This window comes from Lagopus muta, chromosome 5, assembly GCF_023343835.1.
Source record: "Lagopus muta isolate bLagMut1 chromosome 5, bLagMut1 primary, whole genome shotgun sequence".
Classification (NCBI taxonomy): domain Eukaryota; kingdom Metazoa; phylum Chordata; class Aves; order Galliformes; family Phasianidae; genus Lagopus; species Lagopus muta.
Genome location: NC_064437.1, coordinates 18,559,262 through 18,580,225, shown reverse-complemented (window position 1 = coordinate 18,580,225; position 20,964 = coordinate 18,559,262). Strand labels below are relative to the sequence as shown.

General features: G+C 35.6%; 1 protein-coding gene and 1 long non-coding RNA gene across 5 annotated transcripts in view; one reads left to right on the top strand and one right to left on the bottom strand.

Moving 5' to 3' along the window:
• The window catches only part of COL11A1 (collagen type XI alpha 1 chain), a 203,138-nt gene that overhangs the window by 120,226 nt on the left and 61,948 nt on the right, over nt 1–20,964 (top strand). For all 4 annotated transcript variants that reach the window (XM_048945451.1, XM_048945453.1, XM_048945452.1 and 1 more), the window contains 16 exons: nt 1,669–1,710; nt 2,070–2,132; nt 4,416–4,490; nt 7,133–7,216; nt 7,481–7,537; nt 10,643–10,696; nt 12,001–12,054; nt 12,166–12,219; nt 12,782–12,835; nt 15,732–15,785; nt 15,909–15,953; nt 17,325–17,378; nt 17,468–17,512; nt 17,933–17,986; nt 18,454–18,498; nt 19,587–19,640. In XM_048945451.1, the coding sequence (XP_048801408.1) occupies nt 1,669–1,710; nt 2,070–2,132; nt 4,416–4,490; nt 7,133–7,216; nt 7,481–7,537; nt 10,643–10,696; nt 12,001–12,054; nt 12,166–12,219; nt 12,782–12,835; nt 15,732–15,785; nt 15,909–15,953; nt 17,325–17,378; nt 17,468–17,512; nt 17,933–17,986; nt 18,454–18,498; nt 19,587–19,640 (888 nt within the window). The remainder of the gene's footprint in view (nt 1–1,668; nt 1,711–2,069; nt 2,133–4,415; nt 4,491–7,132; nt 7,217–7,480; nt 7,538–10,642; nt 10,697–12,000; nt 12,055–12,165; nt 12,220–12,781; nt 12,836–15,731; nt 15,786–15,908; nt 15,954–17,324; nt 17,379–17,467; nt 17,513–17,932; nt 17,987–18,453; nt 18,499–19,586; nt 19,641–20,964) is intronic.
• The window catches only part of LOC125693472 (uncharacterized), a 39,766-nt gene continuing 31,033 nt past the window's right edge, over nt 12,232–20,964 (bottom strand). The window contains exons 11-12 of the long non-coding RNA XR_007377112.1: nt 20,431–20,503; nt 12,232–12,815 (exon numbers count right to left, since the gene is read on the bottom strand). This is a non-coding gene — a long non-coding RNA (uncharacterized LOC125693472). The remainder of the gene's footprint in view (nt 12,816–20,430; nt 20,504–20,964) is intronic.

Here is a 20,964-nt window from a genome sequence, read left to right as displayed (position 1 = left end):
TTTCAAACTACGTCATTCATGATACAATGACAGTAACCTTATCCATGGTCTCTGAAACAATCACCTGCAGTGTGGACTGTATAAAGGTGGCAAAAGACAGTAGCCTGTTCAGCCTTCTCCTTCTGTTTCACAAGAGACTAACCACATACCACTTAAAACAAGGAGAATCTTCTTGTCTAGGAAAAAACAGAGCATAGATCTGCTCGTCAGGGCAATTAGCGTAACTGCTGCTTGGACAAATGTGCAGGGATATCTTCCAACCTCCAGCTCAGGTAACACTGTAAGTACAGGTTTCAGCATGGGCTGGGAAGTCCACCTAAGAGCCTAAATAAATGCTTGGATGTTTAACCCATGCTTGTGCAATCAAACTGCTGAAGGTATAATTAAATACTTGTTTCAAAGGTCATAACTTGGTCATAATTACAGTAAAGGAGCACAAGCCTACATATTTCTTCTCATCTTTAAGTAGTGTGATAATTTGGCTTTTGTAGCAGGATGTTATACTACTGGGCGATGGTTATAAAATAAAATATACCTGGATTTTAAAAAGATTGTATGAAAATGTTCTATTTTTTAATATGTGCCAGGAGTTCAGTGCTGGTGTGGTTCATTCTTTTAGAATTTTCAAGGACTGCTTTCGAATATCTATGTGACTCAAATAGAATTTAAAGTTTGGTCTGTTTTCTGTTTCATAGCAAATGAAGAACAGAATATTAAGGGGAAGAAATATCTAAAGTTGAAGCATGATGAAATACTATTATGTGTCATCATTACATAAACCTCAGACTCTGGATTCTGTGATCGAAGAACTCCTTTTGATTCTATATTGCTATCATAGGATTAGCATTTGTTTCAGTTGCCATTCACCAGAGATAGAGGAATACAGTAATGAATAAGCTGTATGCTAAGGCTGACTTGTCAGTCTTAATCCGTGAAGAAGCTCACTATGCATTATCTCATAAAATGCATAGGTTTTTAGTTTCCAAGAGATAGTTCAATTCCATAATACTGAAGAGGTACCCATTGCCGTTCTCCAACATTTTTGGAGTTCACTACAGCTAGCTTCCAGCTCTCTTGCCCAGTCTTCCTTCCTGTGGAAAGCCAGGTATAGGTGGAGGTCATCTGTTCCTGGGTCTTAGTGTGACCTGGAAATCAGACTGGCATCTACACTCTGAAAACTTATTATGAGGTGCTATAGGAGCCTGAGTCTAAAAATAACTGGAGTTATTCACAATGACAATAACAATATATTAAAAATAAAATGTTATTGTGAATCTAGCACTACAAGATCCCTGTAGCCTAAAAGTCTTTCTAATCTTTAAGTAAAAGAACAATTCAGATTCTAATTCTAGTAAATGACCTATGAAGATCTCAACGTAATTCCTAAAAAAGAAATCAAAATAGGTTTAAAACATCTTACAGCAGCTGAATTTAAAGTGCATTCCTTTTGTTAATTAATTTTTTTTAGTTAAAAACTTGTAGGACAAAAAAGACATCCCACAAACTTTTTCAACCAAATTCTATATTATTATACTATGTGGACAGAATATCCTAAGAAAAGTTTGTCATAAAACTTAGAAATATTAGTTTTAATAGTTCAGCTAGAAAAATTGTTGTATCTTTGTCCAAGATGTGACCAGTTAGTATCTTTTTTCCTCTCCACAACAGGGTATGCTCATTGAAGGACCGCCAGGACCAAGAGGACCTGCTGTATGTAGATTAATTATGATTTCTTTTTATTGCCATTGTGTTTCGATATTCCTGAGTTAAAACAAAATTAATCTTGTCATAGTTCACAGGGGATGTATTGAAGTTAGTATTTTAAGAAGGAAGTAAATAAGGGTCATGTCCAGCACTTTCAGTGAGAGCGTGCTGCAAGCTGAGTGCATGTGAAAAGCAAATACTTCCCAGTATTAACTAGAAATCTTCATAAGAAAAAAAAAAAAAGTTATGCACTAATATATGCAATTTTCTCAAAATATGTATTCAATGTAACTTTCAAAAAAAAAATTCAAAAGCATTCTGTGAGTCATCATTCAACATAATAATTTGTCATTCATTTCCCATAGGGTCTTACAGGTCCCCCAGGTTTACAAGGCCCTGTTGGTCCTCCAGGTGACCCTGGTGAAAGGGTAAGTCAACATACAGATTATCCTGGTATTCGTGGTATGTCTTGCATTAATTATACAAGAGCAAGTGTGTTAGATCCTGGTCTGAAAAACAGCTTAAGAAAATTCAAGGGAACTGATTAACTCAGCTGAGTACATCAACTGAAAAACTGGATAAATATTTAATTAATGGTAGAAATATCTTCTATATGAAAGTGGAAAAGAATTAAGTTCCAGTTTGCCTGTATGTCTGTGTACATTTTAATGTAAATAATTTTAAAATAGAAAAAAGCAGTAGGTTAAAATATCTTGTTCGCATCTTGAAAAAATCAATATGAACTCAGCCATAAAATATAGAGAAGCAGAGGAAAACAATGTCATTATTATACAGAATTTGTGAGTGAAAAGTGCTAAGAAGATGCATTTACCTCAATAAATAGATAATAGCAACAACAACATTTCACCTTGATAATAAACCAGCATACACTCTTATTTCACATTAACTGTATTTTGATTAGTAGATTAGTAGATTAACTGTATTTTGGAATCTGATTTATTTTGGAATCTAAACTGATAAAATTGGAATTTTAACACATTAAAATGGAATAAATCCATATAATACTCAGGTTTTAACCTAACTGCTCACTACGTTGCTTATAAGAAAATTCTTGAATAAACACATCAAGTTCCTGCCATGGAGTAGACTTCATTTCTTGTATTAAAAAAGATGCATTATACAAAGAGATAATTGTAGGAATTAGTTACCAAACCCTCTGGAACAATGCAGATGTTTGCAACTAGATTCTGCTTTCAGATTCAATCCCAGTGAAGTAATGTGCCTGACTTCAATATATGTGTAGGCACATATGGTTATTTTCTTATAAAACAATCAGTGTACACGAATAAAGGCTGTAGCTCTTTCTATAACTATTTTGACTAGTTTTCATCTTAGGTTAAAAAGCTAGAAAAGTAATATCGCCTCTTCAGGAAAGGAACACAGTTTAAGTAAAAAATGTCTATGGTTCTTCAGCTGTTGTAATAAATTATTCTGTCATCCTAATCCTAATATTGGGTATAAGATAATTGTGAAATGAATGAACATACCCTTCTGTAGAAGGCCACTTATGCACAAGTCTCACCTGTATTCACTGCATGAATTTCACTCACATAAATGCTGCCATGGGAGAAAAAAGTGAAAAAAGAACCCTCAAATTCACTTGGTAACACAAAGACTCATAATCATATGGCATAAAGTTGCTACAGGTCAAAGTGAAGGTTCTTTGAGTGCCTTGTGGATGCATTTAACAGTTTTTTAACTTTAACTCTGAAATGCCCAGATATATAATGCTACTTTCTAATTATGACAACATCATGTTATTCAATACTTTTTAATTGGCAATAATTTTCTATTTACAGCCTACCTACAGTATGCCATTAATAGGGATTTGTTCTATGATGTTCCAGACTTTTTTGGAGAAAGAGCTAAAAATAACAGATTATTGATCTTAATTCCCTGAGAGGAAAAAAGACCACATTTTTTAGTATCATCTTTCCCATTGTTTTCTTCAACTCTTGAGTGCGAAAAGGAATCACTTAAGTCAGTTTGATGTTTGTTGATCTGTCATTGCAACCCTGCGGAGTCATTCTTGTGAATGTATACTTTTTTTCTCAAACATGCAGTATGCAAATGAGCACTCATAACACAGGTCCTTCATGTCCTTGACAGCTTCATTTAGTAAAACTGCAGCCTGCAAACTGCTGGGACAAAAGATGCAATTCGATAATCAGTTGTCACAACAGAGGTGTTAATCAGCACAGCACTGCCTGTTGGCAACCATATGAATTGTGTACACACTGGTATATTTTTTCAACTGTAGATTATACCAAAAATGTAGCTCTTTTGAAATGGGCACAGAAGAAGAAATTCATGAAAATGCATTCCAAGTCATAACTGTAGGACTTATGTAGCCATTCAAAATTAAACATACTCAAAATTTTTTAAAGAAAATCAGCAGTGTTAGTTTTCTATGTATCAGATAAAATAAACACTGGAACACCTCAAGTCAGCCTAACCTATGAAATCTAGGTTCTACTCACATCATTTTCAAACAATTTGTGTGATAATTAGAGAGAATATCTTTCTTCCCTATTGCTGAATGTTTTCCCCAAGCCTGCTTCTTTAGCTACCACAATAACATTCCCAGAGTGCCTCATTATGAATACAAGCTTAAGTGATTCGAACGGTTTTCCATAAATAACTGTCTTTTCACTCTCATCCCTTTTTCTGTCATCCCTGTATTCTCCCAGGGTCCACCTGGTCGTCCTGGTCTCCCTGGTGCTGATGGTTTAGCAGGTCCCCCAGGTACCATGTTAATGCTACCGGTAAGTTGCGTTGTGGTTCTAGGGTAGAGAGACTCCAAAAAGATAGTGTTTCAATAAATGTAAAGGTACTTACTTTTTCATCTGATTTTGTCTTTGGAATGAGATGATAGAGTTTCTCATATGGTTTAATCATTTGGAGGTCTTTGTTTATTTGTTTGGTTGTTTTTTTTTCAGACAATAGGCATTAGCTGCTGCATGGCTGTCTGATTAGAACCTACATGACTGTATTGCATATGCTAAAATGGTCCTTATTTTTTCAATGGTAGCTGTTATCTGATACATATTTCCCAAACAAGGAATTTGCTGTTCCACAAAGGCAGACGTGTGCTTTCAAATCTCCTTCACTTGGAGAGTTTTAAACATTCTTTGCCTAAAATTGGACATCACTGTCCTCTTTGAAAAGTCAGAGCATCCTTTGAATAGAAATAGATGCACATAGCCAGCTCTTCTCCCACTGGAACTTAAGCAAAACACCATCTGTTTTAGCAGGTGGAGGGACAAGCTCAGAGCCCTCAAAAGTGTCTTGCAGCTTTTTAGTATGAGATGCATTGTGCATGGAAGTTATTATTCCAGAGTGTGTATAGTTGAAAGATTTGATGAGTAATAACATACCAGAGTAATAATAAAGCAATTGTAAAGGAAAGGGCAATATTTTCTGTGAGATTATCTTTGTAAAAAGGGTCAGAGCTGTAGTTACATCAGTTCTGTTCCAAGAGGCAAGACTCCATCAGTATCAATGAGGAAAGGATGATTTAAATTTTATTTTTTATTTAAGAAACAATCAAGGAAAGATTATCAAAGAAAGGTAGTGTTTTTTGTCTCATGCTTGCGCTAGTGTTTTGTTATCACAGCTGGCTGTATAACGCAAATATTTAGTGCCCGATAATTAGTTGGTGAAAAAATGCCACTTGTGTATCATTCCCAAATCATTCTTCCAACTGTAATTGCTGTGCCAGAAGAGGTTGATTCACCACTTTGTTCCATTAAAAGTAGTAAGTGTGGACTAATACTATACCTATCAGTCCATTTATAAAATATCACAAGCCTTTGTTTAAGACATTAATCACTCTGAGCTCAAGTAGTTTTCCAAGTTCAAAGAGAGGTTTCTCAGGAAGAATTTCTTAATTGGCTTCAGTTGTTCTGAATTCTGTCCTAGTAGTTTAACCAACATCCAGACTTCTTTACCATTTTCATTTACCATCTTGTTTTCAGGACATCATATTGTTTCTGAGTCTGTGGCTCAGGTTGATCTTTGCTAACTATTTGAAATACGCTACTATTCTACTGCATTTTCTAAACATTCAGTGGAGAAAGTGGTATCCTCCAGGTCTAGTTCCAGCTGCAACGAGGTGATATAGTTTTTTTTCTAAAAATCAGGTGCTGTTTAAATAGTTAATCATACAAAATGAGGATAGATGTTTTGAAGTATAAAATGTCACTTTTATTTTTAGCAGATTTCCAAGTTAATGAGCATTTCTTGGGAGTTTTATTACTCTAGACAGTGTTGCTGTCATCACTTTTATAGTCATAATTCTCATTCCTAATTGCTTATTCTCCCTCAGCCACTTACAAGCTCCACTGAGAGCTGCTATCCTTTTATTACAGATGACCTGCTGACCAGCTTGAGACCCAAAGTGTAAAGGAGTAAATCTGGCAGTAGCTACACTAACTGTTCTCAGAGATACATTCTGAGTCCTAAAGGACATGTAGAGAGGCCTTTGTGAGGCTCTTCGTTATCATGTGTGGGGCTTGAATTCATAAAAATAGGTTCACTCTTTCAATGGATGCAAGATAACTAATTGCTTGGAACAATATTTTGAAAGTAGTGTTGATTCTGAATTATGCAGATGCCTACAGAGCCATCTGGCTTCCTTTCAAATGGCAGCAAGCTCGATAGTTCTCTTCCTTTCTCATATGAGAAGAGTCAGGTACTTATTTGCAGGGGCTTAAAGCAAGTAAGTTTTCCATAACTTTTCCAAAGAAAGTCTTTCATTCTGATCTTATTATGATTGCAGAAGAAAAACTTCAGTTGCCATGCCAACTCTGGGCATAGGTAAACCATACAAACAGACTGCTGTGAACAGTGGAAGATTCACTGCCCTGACATCCACTGTGCTCATGTCATACCTTTGGAAAACCATGCTACTTGTTGCAGCTCAGTGTCCCTCCAAAACTGCAAAGCTTCTACCAGCAGTTTCACGAACAATAACAGATCATGCGTGCAGAGTATTCGTTAGCTTATTTTGAAATTGTCAGAAATTACACAAAACTGTTTCCTCTTAGATACCAAATGTCTTTTTCACATTGAATTCTGCCTTAAGTTAAATTTAATTTTTATGTATATATCTAAAAACGCACTAAAAGTTAATTAACTTTGATACGTTTTAATTTTTAAGAAATACATTAAAGAATATATTTTCACTTAAGCAATTAGATTTGTTCTTCAGATCTAAAATCTTACTCTTAATACATATACTGGATCCAGTGGCCCAACTCCCCAGTTCAGCAATCTACTGAAGTTAATGGAATGAACTAAATACTGAGACTCAGTGTCTTTAGAGTGGTTTACATGGTTGCAGTGAATAATGTGTGGTTTTCATTTTATAAACTCTGAATTCCATTTCTTGTTTTGATACCTGTAGTTCCGCTTTGGTGGAGATGGTGAGAAGGGCCCAACAATCTCAGCTCAGGAAGCTCAAGCACAAGCTATTCTTCAGCAAGCAAGGGTGAGCACAAGGAGCCTGCAAATAGAACTGCCACAAGAGTATAATTCCAAATGAATTTCCATTTTATGACATTCAGAGTGTGAAGTAAACAGCTGTAAGCATCATTTCATGACAGTAGACATCGTTCTGACAGAATACACTCACTACTGAGTGAATGATGGGGTCTATTTGCTGATGTATTGACATTGTCTTAAAACAAAATCTGTATGCTGGGCTGGCAGCTTTTTCTTGGCACCTGATGCCTTGTTCTGTTTGTTTTCTCAGATTGCAATGAGAGGTCCACCTGGTCCCATGGGACTCACTGGAAGACCAGGTCCTGTGGTATGTAAGCAAAACAGAGACATGAATCTAAGAGCACTCTAATAAAAGTTCATTGATCTTACTCTGGCACTGCCTGCACCTCTGTACATGCTCTTATTTTATTTGAAAAGAAAGTGCTATAATTAAGGTCACAGTTTTTATTGTTATTTGAAGATTACAATGCAGCCTGAACATTAAATGAGTTTTTAATGTAGATTTTGGAATGTTTGAACACTGGTGGACTTAGGCTACAAAGCAGTCTTACATAAATAACTACATATGCCTCTATAGTCAGTAATCTCTGTGACAATATTTACAAAGTTTCTGGTAGCAAATATGAAACACTACAGAAGAATATACTAAAGTAAGACTGTGCAGAATGGCTGTGACTCACTATTTAAGCTGAATCTGGAAATTCTTGAGATACATTATGTAGGCAATCAAAAATAACATTGATTACTAAAATAATTGTTGCATTTTTTTTACTTATGACCTGAATTTGGCCTGTACTGCTAATACTGAATGATCTGGGAAATGACCCTGTGGGATATTTTGAAAGCTTGTATGTTTTAAGAAGTCTATACACAGAACACAAACAACAGTTTTTCTAAGGATATGTAAAACAGCTTTTTGGTCACAGACTTGCTACTGTAATGCCTATAGAGACCTTAAAAGGGCAATCAATGTCCAATGAAAGTGCAAAAACAGATAGGAAGTTGAGCAAGCCAAAATCACCTGGTTTATCTGCCAATTGCAATTTCCTCTTTTAGAAGATGGATATTTCAGATACAGTAGTCTACTAAATGGTGTTATTTAGCATTTAACATATTTTAAAAGCTATTATAAAGTATCTGTAGTATGAAGTAAAATAAATGCTGTAGCCAAAATCATAAGCATTTTAGAAAAAAACTCTTCTCTGAATTCTCCCAGGTGACTCTATTTATTCTCTGACATGGAGTGAAATTCTCTTTTAAACATTGTATAGCATCCGTTTTTGAAAGAGTCGTTTTATTTGGAAACTTAATTTGTCTATTTTGGTGGCACAGCTAGGTTGAAAAATATTTGACCTCCATTAATTTGATCTATGTCTGCTGTAATTTTTACTTCTATTGTCTATTGTGGGGGGCTGCTGAAGGAATGTTTTAAGGATAATACAGAATACTTTCAATCTTGTTCTTACCTGATCCTAACAGCTCAACATTGCCTTCAATGACTTTTGAAAGCTATGTAGAACTAAAACTTCTCTAAATTGTGTTCTGGGTTGGTTCAGCAGTGCTTTACCTCCACTTCAAATGGAGCCAAAATTCCTGTTTCAGTTTATTCTGTGCTCCAAATCTCATGAACCCAGCTCTGTCTGTCTAGAAGAAATATACTGGTTACAGACAAATCATAGCTAAATATCTTACCAAAATCTCACTCAGTCCCCAGAAACTAAGATTAGTAGGCTTTGGTTATGTTTTTAAGCAGATGAATGCGAGAGTAATTATTTTCTAGAGTAATTCATCCAAAATGGAATGTTGCAAACAATTGCAGAAATTTGCCACAGTCTTCTGATTGATCGCAATTAGATATGTGGCAAAGTCAGACAGGTTGAGTTTATTTAAATAACTAATACACTATTTCCAGCAGTGATTTAGATCAGGAGACCTGCAGGATAACATTAAGTCTGTATAGACAGAATAGTTATAGAACTGCTATAAGCAAGGAATTAGTTTGTAAATAAAATGTTTTATTGACAGCGGGTTATATGCCTTTAGTTATATTTTATACCAGGTACATTTTCAAAGTCATCGTGTATTTTTGTATACAAAATTTAACTAAGCAACATTAATAGATGTTTTTCTACTAAGCCACCAGGAGGCTCTAGAAATCCAACTCTTTCATCTGGCCTACAGTTGCAGAAGCACCTGCAGATTCTTGATGTGTTTGTGTGTTCAGATTATTTAAATTAATGAAATAATAGGATCTCTTCATCTTAATATGAACTGTACCGTGCTAATTTAGTATTCAGTGAGACACAGACAAGCACATAATTCATTAAAAATCTTAAACACAGGTTTCTTGTAGCCCCAGTCTGGCTTCAACTGAGTATGGAGTTCATATACTTGATTAGCGTAGAATGCAATTTCTGCTTACTGATGTTAATTAAAAGCAGAGTTTACAACAGTTGCCATCTATCACTACTATTCTTTCTGCTGCCATTACCAGGGATATGATTTTCTATTTGCTTAGAATTTGATTCAGTACTTGGAATGTTGGTGGGACTTTTTCCATTCCACGATGCTAGATCCAGCATTAAGCTAAGCCTTGAGAAAACTTCTTACTTTGAATGGTCACCATGGTAAACATGGGAGAAGGATCAGTCTTCCAAGGTCTGAAAGATTCTTTTTGTGCTGAATACCTTAATTTGGTTATGAACTGCTACAGAGGTCAGAAATGCAAAAAAAAAAACTTTTACCCATCGTACTTAAATATGTACCTTCCCTGAGACTGTATTCTATGTCAGCATGTCCAGAGACTGAGAGAGAAAACTGTGAAGGCTACTAATTTTGCCTCAGATTCCACATAACCTAGGTGAAGATTTATTTTAGGTCTTTTCACAGGTAAAACTGAAGATCTGTATCATTTAATCACAGCAAAAATAAAAGTGCACTTTTTCATGGCAGATGCAGAAATATTTTGATTAAAATATCACTGTAGGTTATGGTAATATTGCATCAGTTAGTGATCTTTGAATTGAACTCTATGTTTTCTTCTGTGAAACACAGAAATGGATAAAGGAGAGAAGAGGTGGATTTAATTTCTATTGGCTTCCTTGAAGCTGGTGGACTTTTGTTTGAATGCAATCTGTGCTCATATTTAGCTTTCAAGTATTATTATAGCACAAAGTGTCACTTCTGATTTCATTCAAATTTGCAGGAATTTTTCTTTCGTAGGAGAAAGATTTTTGACCAGTAGTCTCAAGGTCTATACAATGTGCACTGGGTTATACCTTCAGATTCAAAGGGTGAATTCACACTACATAATAAACAGGAGATTGGTTTTTTCCTCCATGTCAATATAGGAATAGAAAAATAACAACTTAAAGTTCTGTATTCAAGTAATATTTTGCTTTTTTTCATCAAGGGAGGACCTGGAGCAGCAGGTGCTAAGGGAGAAAGTGGTGAACCAGGTCCTCAGGTACAATAATATTGCTTGTTATGTTTGAACTTGTTTACTCTCACAAAAAATGCATTTATATCTCTTCAAAGAAAATGGTTAATGATGTGCTTTCCACATGCAGTTGAGGAAAAATAGCTTTTACAATACAGTCTTAATTAAATGTGTTAGCTTAATTTTTCATTTTGAATGTGAAAGGCCATCTGCCTTTACAAAAGAAAGAACAGTTATAACTTCTGGAATGTCACTTTTATCTCTGTTCAGTAATTAAATGTCAATCTGCATGTATATAGTCTTAGGCTGTAATCTCATCAGGTCTCATAAGCTGAGAGGTTCTATTTACTAAATAAACAGGAATATTTTCAAGAAGAACTCAATGACATAGCAAGAAGGGGTCTTTAGGAATCAGCGCATACTTTTATTCTCATTTTACTATTATATCAGCTCCTGTGGTGATGTAAAAGAGTACAGAAATATTTTAGTTTAAACCTTAAAATAATATGGGATTCATAAAGATATCATGGTATGTGTCTCTGGAACAATAATTTTGCCATATTCCAAGTGGTATCATGGCTCAGCTACTTTATTAAGTACCTGTCTTATAACTGAACATGGATATTTGCAGAAGAAAAAGAAAGTAATTGAACAATTGTGAACAACTGGCCAGTCTTCTAGTTTGCATACTTACATTGTTAGCATTGTTTCTCTTCCTACTCAATATTTTTGGATGCTAGTCCTTAATCACTGTTATTTCTATGCAAGGAAGACACATTTGGATGGGTGATAAGAATACTTTTACAGAAACATACACCCGCTCAACCTACAGTGATAGTTACATGTCTGAACAGTGCAATCAGGTTTTTCACTCTGAAGTAATTTGATTCTCCTCTAGTTAAAGCTCTGCTCTAAAAGCTAAGACAGCATGTGATCTATTTACGAGCACAACTCCTGCTTGCATATGAATTAGAAATCTGAAATAAGCACTCTTCAGTTTTCATCAAATAATTATTATGTGCCTAAAATAATTTCGGTATGACAGGAACAAGAATTTTCAAATTACAGGCTTGGGATCTTCAAAGTCATCAAAAGAATATAATAAGCTTTTAAGTAAAGGGGCCAATTGTGCCATGTGTAGTGTCATGAAAACTAGTGTTAAAACAGAGTTAAGCCAGATTGGATGACTGTGTTAATATAAATCAGCATTTGAAAAGTATACTCTATCATCTCCTGGGGAAAAAAAAAAAGTCACCTCTCAGTATAAAAAGCCAACCGTGTTCCTGAGTTCAGATATTTAACTAGGTTTTTGCTGTACTTTTTAAACTCAGGGTCCTCGTGGTGTTCAAGGTGCCCCTGGTCCAAGTGGAAAAGCTGGCAAACGGGTAGGTAGCATACATATCAATCCTGCTCTGGGTAAATAGATGCTATTTAGATTTTTAAATATTACTATTTTCACTGCATTTTCAACTGTTTTCCCTTTTGCATTTCTGCAGGGACGGCCTGGAGCTGATGGTGCCAGAGGAATGCCAGGAGAACCTGGTGCAAAGGTAAATAATGAGACCTTGGAATGGTCTGGATGGATTTTAAGCAAGCGCCACAGTTTCCAGCCAGGCCAAACCAAAATTCTCCTCTCATGTGAAAATATTGAGGTTTCAGATAGCTGGGTCAAATGCAAAAGCTGAGAATGAATCATGTATTTGAAATATGCTAATTAATGGTAATGGTTAGTAGCCTGACCTTGAAATAACTAAATTCTTTGGGCATGATTATGTCCCTCTTCATTTTTATTTACAGAGTATCAGCAGTAATGAAATCAATCTTGTAACTACAAAGGACAGCTAGAATTGAGCTTTTCAATTCAGTTTAGACTTCTTTTTATAAACACCATACCTACAGTGCAGTAAAGAAGCTGGTGTGACATATTTTCTAGCTGTAATACATAGAGAAAACTTTGAGAGTTTTATTGTTGTACTCCCCCCTTCCATATATTTCATTCAATAAAAAAGTGTAACATTACTCAAAATTAACACAGAAAGAAGGTGCAATTTACTCAGAGTAATATAGACTGTAAGCAGTAATTTACGGAAACTGTGATTTCTTCTCTCCAAGGGTGACAGAGGATTCGATGGTCTTCCTGGCCTCCCTGGTGACAAAGGTAACAGGGTAAGAAAAACATGCATATTTATACAACAAAGATACAATCACAGAAATAATGTACTATTCGTTAAGAATAGCACGAACAACTGTGAGGAAAGCTGAAACAGAATGTCAGCATTTCACACTACAGAATAATATCTGTCTTGTCAGGTAATGTGTTCCTCAAAATATTTTAGTAGTATCAACCAACCAGACTACAGTTCACACATATTATTGGTTTAAATATATTTTTAGAATTCAGATCATATCTTCAGGCTTTGCTCTAGGCTTTTGGGTAGTTTTTTTTGTTGTTGTTTTTGATGATGAAATTTGTCTGCAGGATTTAAATTGATTGTTAAGGGAAACAGTAGCACAGTAAATTATCACTACATTTCTGTATCAGGAGTATGAAAATTTTTAACCTGCAAGAATCTTGCTCAAAAACTGCATTTGAAACTGCAAACTGAACTTTTTAGTGTGGCTCATTCCAACAACTTCAGATTCATGACAGATCAAAGTCATATCAGATAATTTGGGAAAATTTGAAATAATACTTAAAACAACTAATATACTAGCTCCTGTTCTCATACCAATTGAGAGGATGAGGTTGCATCTTTCACAGCCGAGGCTTTCTGCTTTAAATTATACCCCTAAGACAGATAGTAATAACATGTTCTACTGAGTGTAAAGCCTGGTAAATGCATAAAAAAACAGTGGGTAGGAATTTCAGAACTAAATATTCCCATGTGTGCTGATGACCAAGGAATGATGATAGCTCTCACCCTTCAAGGCGTTAGTATGGTTGCTGCCCTTCTTGGAAAATGTCACCAGTGTTGACTACTGGTCTGTGACTTAGTGCTTTGTAATAACCTCTAAGGGATACTCTCTTGAGTTCTTTCAGCAATGGAAAAAGAATTTTTATTGTCATGCAAATATCTTGATCCTTTTCTGTCACTCCTTGTTATTAATATGTAAGGTAATCAGCACTTCACAGAATTGAAATTTGGCTTCATCAGCATGTGACCAGCAGAGGGGGCTAGACATTAAGTTCTTGTTACGACTCTGAAGGCTAAGCAGAAATTGGTTCAGAGCCAGGGTACGTGTCTTGTCTGCTTTCCAACCTTTAATGGTAGAATCGTCAGTCCATAGGACATTCTGTATCATAAAGAATTTTTCTTTCCAAATATTTTATTTGTCCCATATTTCCTAAATAAATGAGAACTGAAATTGAATAAGTTTGTATTGAAATTTATGACGTGTTAATGAAAACAAATGTTTCTTTTTGTCATTATTGTCATCTCACTATTTAAAAATCACTGCATTCTCATGTTTGTTTGGCAGTCTTCTTTAAAATTACTAACTATATTCCCTCTGAAATCAGCTCAGTTCAAAGCCAGACCAGATAGCGAGACCTCTTTGGATTCATAACTACTTGACAGCACGTAATATAAATATTCAGTTCTCTTTGGCTTAAAATAAACAGAAAAATATGATAAGAGAAATGCTTTTTTTTCTATTGTGTTTGCGTTTCAGCATAAAAATAAGCAAGAGACTATCTACTAGAAGTAAAGGTCTGAGGAAAAAGAAATTCTTTTTTGGAAGAAAAGAATTAGAGTACTGAACAACTGAGAGTGCTGATAGGGTAGTTGTGTTCTGACGTATGACAATACAGGACACTGAATGCAAGCTTCTAATCTCTTTTTGAGTGCCATGCTATTGCAAGACAAGAAAGGTAGCTCTCCAGAGGCTAAGCTCTTTAAACATCTGGAGGTTTAAGTCAGTTTTTACCTAGATATTAATTAGAAGTTAAAACACAGATTATGCATCTCGTGAGTCATCTTTCAATAGCATCTTTTAGCATGCAGAAAACCACGTACTGTACCAGAAAATCATGTTGAATAGTTTCAAAACTTATCAAAATGTCAAAACTGCTGTAGTTATTAATCTTCTGTCTCTGAAAGTGCAGTTCATAGAATTTCATTCTTTTCAGTAACGACTCCAACTTTCAGAGAAAAGAAATTGAATAAAATCCTAATACTTTTAATACAAGAACACCCTGGGAGAAGAGACCAAGCTACCTAAAATCCCCGAGGAAAGTTAAATTTTGAAAGCATGAAATGGAGCCACTGAAGAGTGATTCCATATATCTCTGCAATAATCCTCTGCAGTGGTCATGCTCCTTGGAGGCAATGATTGAATTAAGGAAAGCAGGATGAATACTTGGTTGTTGTCCAATGCCATAAGGAAGTCACAGTCTAAAAACCTGCTGCCTAGAAAGAGGTTGGTCAGTGGTGTTAGAGCTATGCTGCACACTAGTTCTCTTTAGAAGAGAAAGAAAAATAAATCCTAAAAGTGTGTAGTCCAGAATGTACTGAGCTTCGCATACTGAGACTTGAAAAGCCCCAGCCTCAGGGGAAGTGTGGAAGTCTGGCTACATTCCAAAACCTCTGACAAATCAGTCCTACTGCTCTGAATGACTGGTGCCAGGGTGGGTGGCTCTGAAAGGCAGTCAGTGAACTTCACTGCGTAGATTCCAGGGCCTTACAACTGGTGTGTTAACTCCTGATGCATGCACACCTTCCTTATTTTCCTAGCAGAAATACATTGTGTAAGGGAGGAGATGAAGAAAATGTGTGTACATATAATTAAGACTGACTTTTGGAGCAGCAACTTCTGTATGTTCTGGGGCAATGTTAGAGAACAAAATTTTACAAACAGATATTTCATTGTTTCAGTAATGGTCATTTGTTTTTGTAATAAAGTAATGAAAGACTTTACTGAGTACTGTAACAGATTAATATCATTATGTTAACACATTTTGATACATCACACTGCAGCTAATATATTTATTATTCATTTCCTTTCCCATTCTTTGTTGTTTTCAGACACAGATGTTATTTTAATAACTTTTCTTGTTCTACAGGGAGACCGTGGCCCACAGGGACCTCCTGGCTTACCTGGTGAAGATGGATCAAGAGTAAGCTGCTATTTACTTCAGATTCACAGTAGAACTGGGAGTGAATCCATGTGATGGAAATACAGTCATAATATCTGTTCTTTTTTCTTTTCTAAAACTTGTATTTCCTTTGTACAAAAACAGGGAGAAGATGGGGAAGTTGGACCAAGAGGTCTCCCAGGTGAAGCTGTAAGCAATGCTTTCTTTGTTTCTGACCAGTACACTGTTTTACAAACAAATGTAATTTGTTTCTTTCTATTGTAATGTGATTTCTTTCTATTGAATTGTTTTGGGTTCCAGATTTAAAAATTTGTGCACATATATGTATATTTAGAGAATACTGATGTTACCTGAAAAGTAAGCAAATGATCTGTTTTCTTGGAGCTGAAACATCACTCACAAAATCAGAATTAAATCACATGCATATCCAGATAAGTATTCACAACTCCAATAGTCACACAGCCTATTTCTTATCCGTTTGAGCTAGTTTAAAATATGTCACTGCAGACATGAGAACATATCCAAACCCCTGTTGTTTTGAAAATATTTTCCAAACATTTATTTATTCAAAAATAAGCCTTTTTTTTTTCCTACTACTGTTCTTCAGTGTATATTTTTATGCTTGTTTCCAATACAGAAGTTCCACTGTTGTCAGTTAGAATTCTGCAGGTGTTGTCACTGCAGAGCAGAGTTCTGCATTGCAGGCAAGAAATCAAGCCTCAGAAAGGGGATTTTTTTACCCTAAATATATGATATACTGCTGTCTACTTGCTAAGTGACAAGAAAATACTACAGTCAGAATATTAGTGACTTGTATCTTTATCGTACATGAGAAAACTGGAGGCGCTGTCCTGCCTACTTTAGCAAGTGTGATATGAATGATATGAGTGATGACACAAATCATGAAAATTATTTTTCATTTCCATAGGGTAAAGCCAAAAGTTTATGCTACAGAGCAAATCTTGCTCACTTGATCTAGAATAGCCCTTGGTCTTTATGGATTTTTTTTGTTTAGGGGAAAGAAAAACAAGCCTCACTGTGTAGATCAGAATACCTTGCATTAATTCTAATAAAATGATTAGTAATTTTTAATAATTTATTTGATCTTTACTAAAAATAAAAGCACTGTTTGTTACTGTAAATAAGTAGAAATAGTATACTGTAAAATAGTAGAAATTATGATAGACCATTGTGTTTACTAAAAATAGGAGTACAAATGTATACTACTGTTCATGTCAGATCTTCCCACCAAAACAGTGATGAAACCTCAGTGAAAGATACTGTACCAGCTTTCTGTACCTTTGTCTGAAATGACAGCACAACTGACTGTATAAAAGTTTGTCCTTTTCTGATTTTCTGTTCAAACCTATGATAGGCTTCAGAAGAATGTATTATTGGTGATTTTCTTTCCTTCTTTTCCTCCTTCCATTTTTTCCTTCTCCCCTAGCTCCCATGAAGGCATTTACTTATCATTCTGCTCCTTCTGACATTCCTCACCCAGTCCTGCTTCTTGTTCAGAAATAGTCAGGCAGGTGTTAATAAGAATTTCTTGTCTTTCAGGGTCCACGGGGACTACTGGGTCCCAGAGGTACACCTGGTCCCCCTGGACAACCTGTACGTATGAACTGTTTTGTATTTGTCATTTCTAGAAGAAAAAATGAAAGTCCATTGAAAGCTGCTTGTGTTTCTGTTGTTTGTTGCAGGGCATTGCAGGTATTGATGGACCTTCAGGCCCAAAGGGAAACATGGTGAGTAAGCTGGAAATTAAAAAGGGAGTGAATTCTAAAAACCTTTTCAACATTCCCTTGTCCCTGCCACTGTGCCATCCCTTCCATTTAATTGAACTTTTCTGTCCTCACATTCAGATGCCTCATGTCTTACACTGAGAAGAAAACTTTATATTTCTTAGCCTTCAACCATAAGCAATAAGACTTAACCATGCTTTCTTCTCAACTTCTTTAGCGCTATGGGCTCTAGTGCTCAGGTCCTATATGTGGTCTGTTTTTAAAAAAGTCTATCATATGGATTGAGAGTTGGTGGTAGTAAAATTCTAAGAGGGAGGAACAAAAATGACTTTTTCTTCCTTCTAGTCCTGACAACGCAGATCTATAATGCAGAAAAGCAAACCTAATGCCTTGTTTCTTTTTTTAAATTTTTTTGTATGGTAGGGTCCTCAAGGGGAGCCAGGACCCCCTGGTCAGCAAGGAATCCCAGGCCCACAAGTAAGTGTAAAATAATTAAAAAGAAAAAAAAAAAGATGCAAGTTGCACTAAATGTTTGATAAATGTGAAATTGGCACAAGGCTATTTTTTCACATGCAAAATTGACAAAGCTCTTAGGATTTCATAAATGTGCTACAAGTGTACCTATGACAGTGGGAGCAAAGTTTTCAAATGTTAGAAGGATTTTTCATTCAGGAGAAAAATGACTCATTCAGTGTTCCTGGAATGCAGCAGAAATGGCCACACCTGGAGGAGGGTTCTGAATAGGATCTTGTTACAGACTCACTGCCAGAATAGCGGCTTGTGCAAAAGGCACACACAAAATTCCTGATCTAACTGGTAAGGGGAAAAAGAAAAAGCCACATATATTTGCCAGTGTGTTTAAACAAATTAACGAGGAGCCTTTAGTACGGTGAATGTATGTGTATTGTTCTCCCTGATTTTTCACGCTGGTTTCTTTTTAACAGGGCCTTCCTGGTCCACAAGGTCCTATTGGACCTCCTGGTGAAAAAGTAAGTTACAGCTCTATTCTGGTATTTCACAGTCAGTTCTGTGCAACAACCTTGCTTAAGGTCTTTGCTATGTTTAAAAGCATACTAACCTGAGATCTAAAAATTTGTAAACTTTCCTAAAATGCTCAAGTAAATGGATAACTATCAGAGGTCTGACTTTACTCTTATTACTTCAGAAGCATAACTTCCTATCTTTTCTTTGGATTATTTTTTCTGCTGTTAGATACAGAACCCTATCTACACCAATAAACAGTATATACTTTTATGTTAATTAATTTCACAGCTTGCTTGATTTTATTACTCTTTTTTATTACAAAGTTTTTTATCTATTAACAGCAGATTCTGCTCTCATTTTACAAGGATTATGTTCTGACACAATTCTGGTATTATGAGCTTAACTATAGTATCTCTTCATGGTGTTTTTTTTCTGGTCTATCTGTCTGTGCATGTTCTTGTGGTCTGATACAGGCCTTCTGTCAGCTTCAAAAATGTCACATTTTACATGCTTTCTATCTACCTGTGTGCCTAAGAAGGATTATTATACTGAATGGACTATATCCAAAATAAATGCATTCCAGCCTTTAACAAAGACATAGCAAGCCTTTTCAGCTATGAGAGCTACAATTTTGTAAGCGCTATTCTTTGCTCCCTGAGCTTGCTGGTTTCTTTCGTACGTTGAATGATTTTACTCCTGAAATGCTAAATATTGTTTAATTTTCTATAACTGGAAAAGTCTTCTCCGTATTGTGTTTTGTTTGTGCATATTCATAGGTTAATACCCATTTTTTTATCCTTAACTCCTACAATTGAATGTACTGGATATAGGGTTTTTTTTTATGTTTAAGGATATATTTTTTTGTTGTTCTTTTTTCTTTTTTTTTAATTTTTCTTTTCTCCCCTTTTTCTCATAGCTACTCTAAATCTGGGGTTGGTTTGCCTTCTGTTTTAGAAGATTAAGATACTAAAGTGTTACATTAGTTTGTTGTCTGTATAAGTCCTGGTCCCAGTAAGGATGATTTTTTATCATCCAAGCAATTAATAGAATGTGTTTTGTCATTCTTAAGATGTGTCTCTGTTATTGTATTTAGGGACCTCAAGGCAAGCCTGGCCTTCCTGGTCTTCCTGGTTCTGATGGGCCTCCTGTAAGTAACCAAATATTTCATGCTTTGAATATCTAAACAGTCTTACCAATTAATATATAATAATACCTGTGTCTCAAAAATAAAACATAGAATGAAAGACATGCACTCCTCACTGGCAGTAGCTTTATAAAATAAATCTAACCTCTGTTTACTTGTGTTCCTATAACTTTTAGAATTAACATTTTTGCTGCAGCTACTAAAAATCACTGTAGTCCCAGCTGGTGAAATCCATCAGAAACATCTGTGGGGTTGTGGAAGTAACCTGGCTGACACGCGAAGGATCAGAATGTTTTACCGTATCAATATAGCAAAGCAAATTATCAGTAAAAATGGTCACCAGTTGCTTTCTTAGACTGGCTCTTTGCTTCCTAACCTACATACATATTGCATGCTTGGACTTCTTTTACTGACTACACTGGAACATACGCATGTGCTTCTTTCATCAAAAGCATCATCTTTCTACACTGACAAGAGCCATTCAACAGTCAGTGTGAAGTCTCAAATCATCTCTCTGTTTCGTTTGTCATTTTCCCTTACAATTCATCTTATTATAGCTTAAATCTGTGTTTTTTGAACCTGACTTTCAACAGAGTTTTGCTACTACAGAATGAACAGCGAGGTTTCAGTGCATACATGATACTACCAATACATAATTGTATCTACAGCTTTCATAATCTCTCTTTTCCTGCCAAGGTACCATTTTAATGGAAAACGTTAGAAAAGCACACAAAGGTCTAGTTGGAAATCCATACCTTGAATCAATTTCTGAACATTAGATCTTTCTCCTTACCTTTCTCTGTATGCTGAGAACAATATTCACTTGCAGACTTCACCATTCTTTAAAAATCAGTGTATTGTTAAACCTTAAAAGCAGAGGAAAATTAAGAATTAGTTTTTAGCACAGGTCTGTAGCTCTTTAAAGTGGCAAGTTGACCCTAGTGAGCAACTGGGCACTTCCTGCACGGTGGAACGGAAGAAAGAATCAGAACAACAAAAGTGAGAAAGCTTATTGGTCAATATGAAGACAGTTTAGTAAGTGAAGCAGAGCTGTGCACTCGAAATAAAATTAAGAATTTACTTACTGCTTCAAATACGTAGAAATAATTTAGCTAACTGCTGGAAAGCAGAGCCTCAGTAAGCTTAGTAGTTACTTAGGAAGATAACCCAACCGTGCCCCCTCCTTCCTCCTGCCCTGAGCTTTTATTGCTGAGCATTACACCATATGGTATGGAATATTCTTCTGGTCAATTCTGAACATTTGTCCCACCTGTGTTCCCTCCCAACTTCTTGCCCACCTCAAGCCTACTCACTGGGAGCAGAGTGA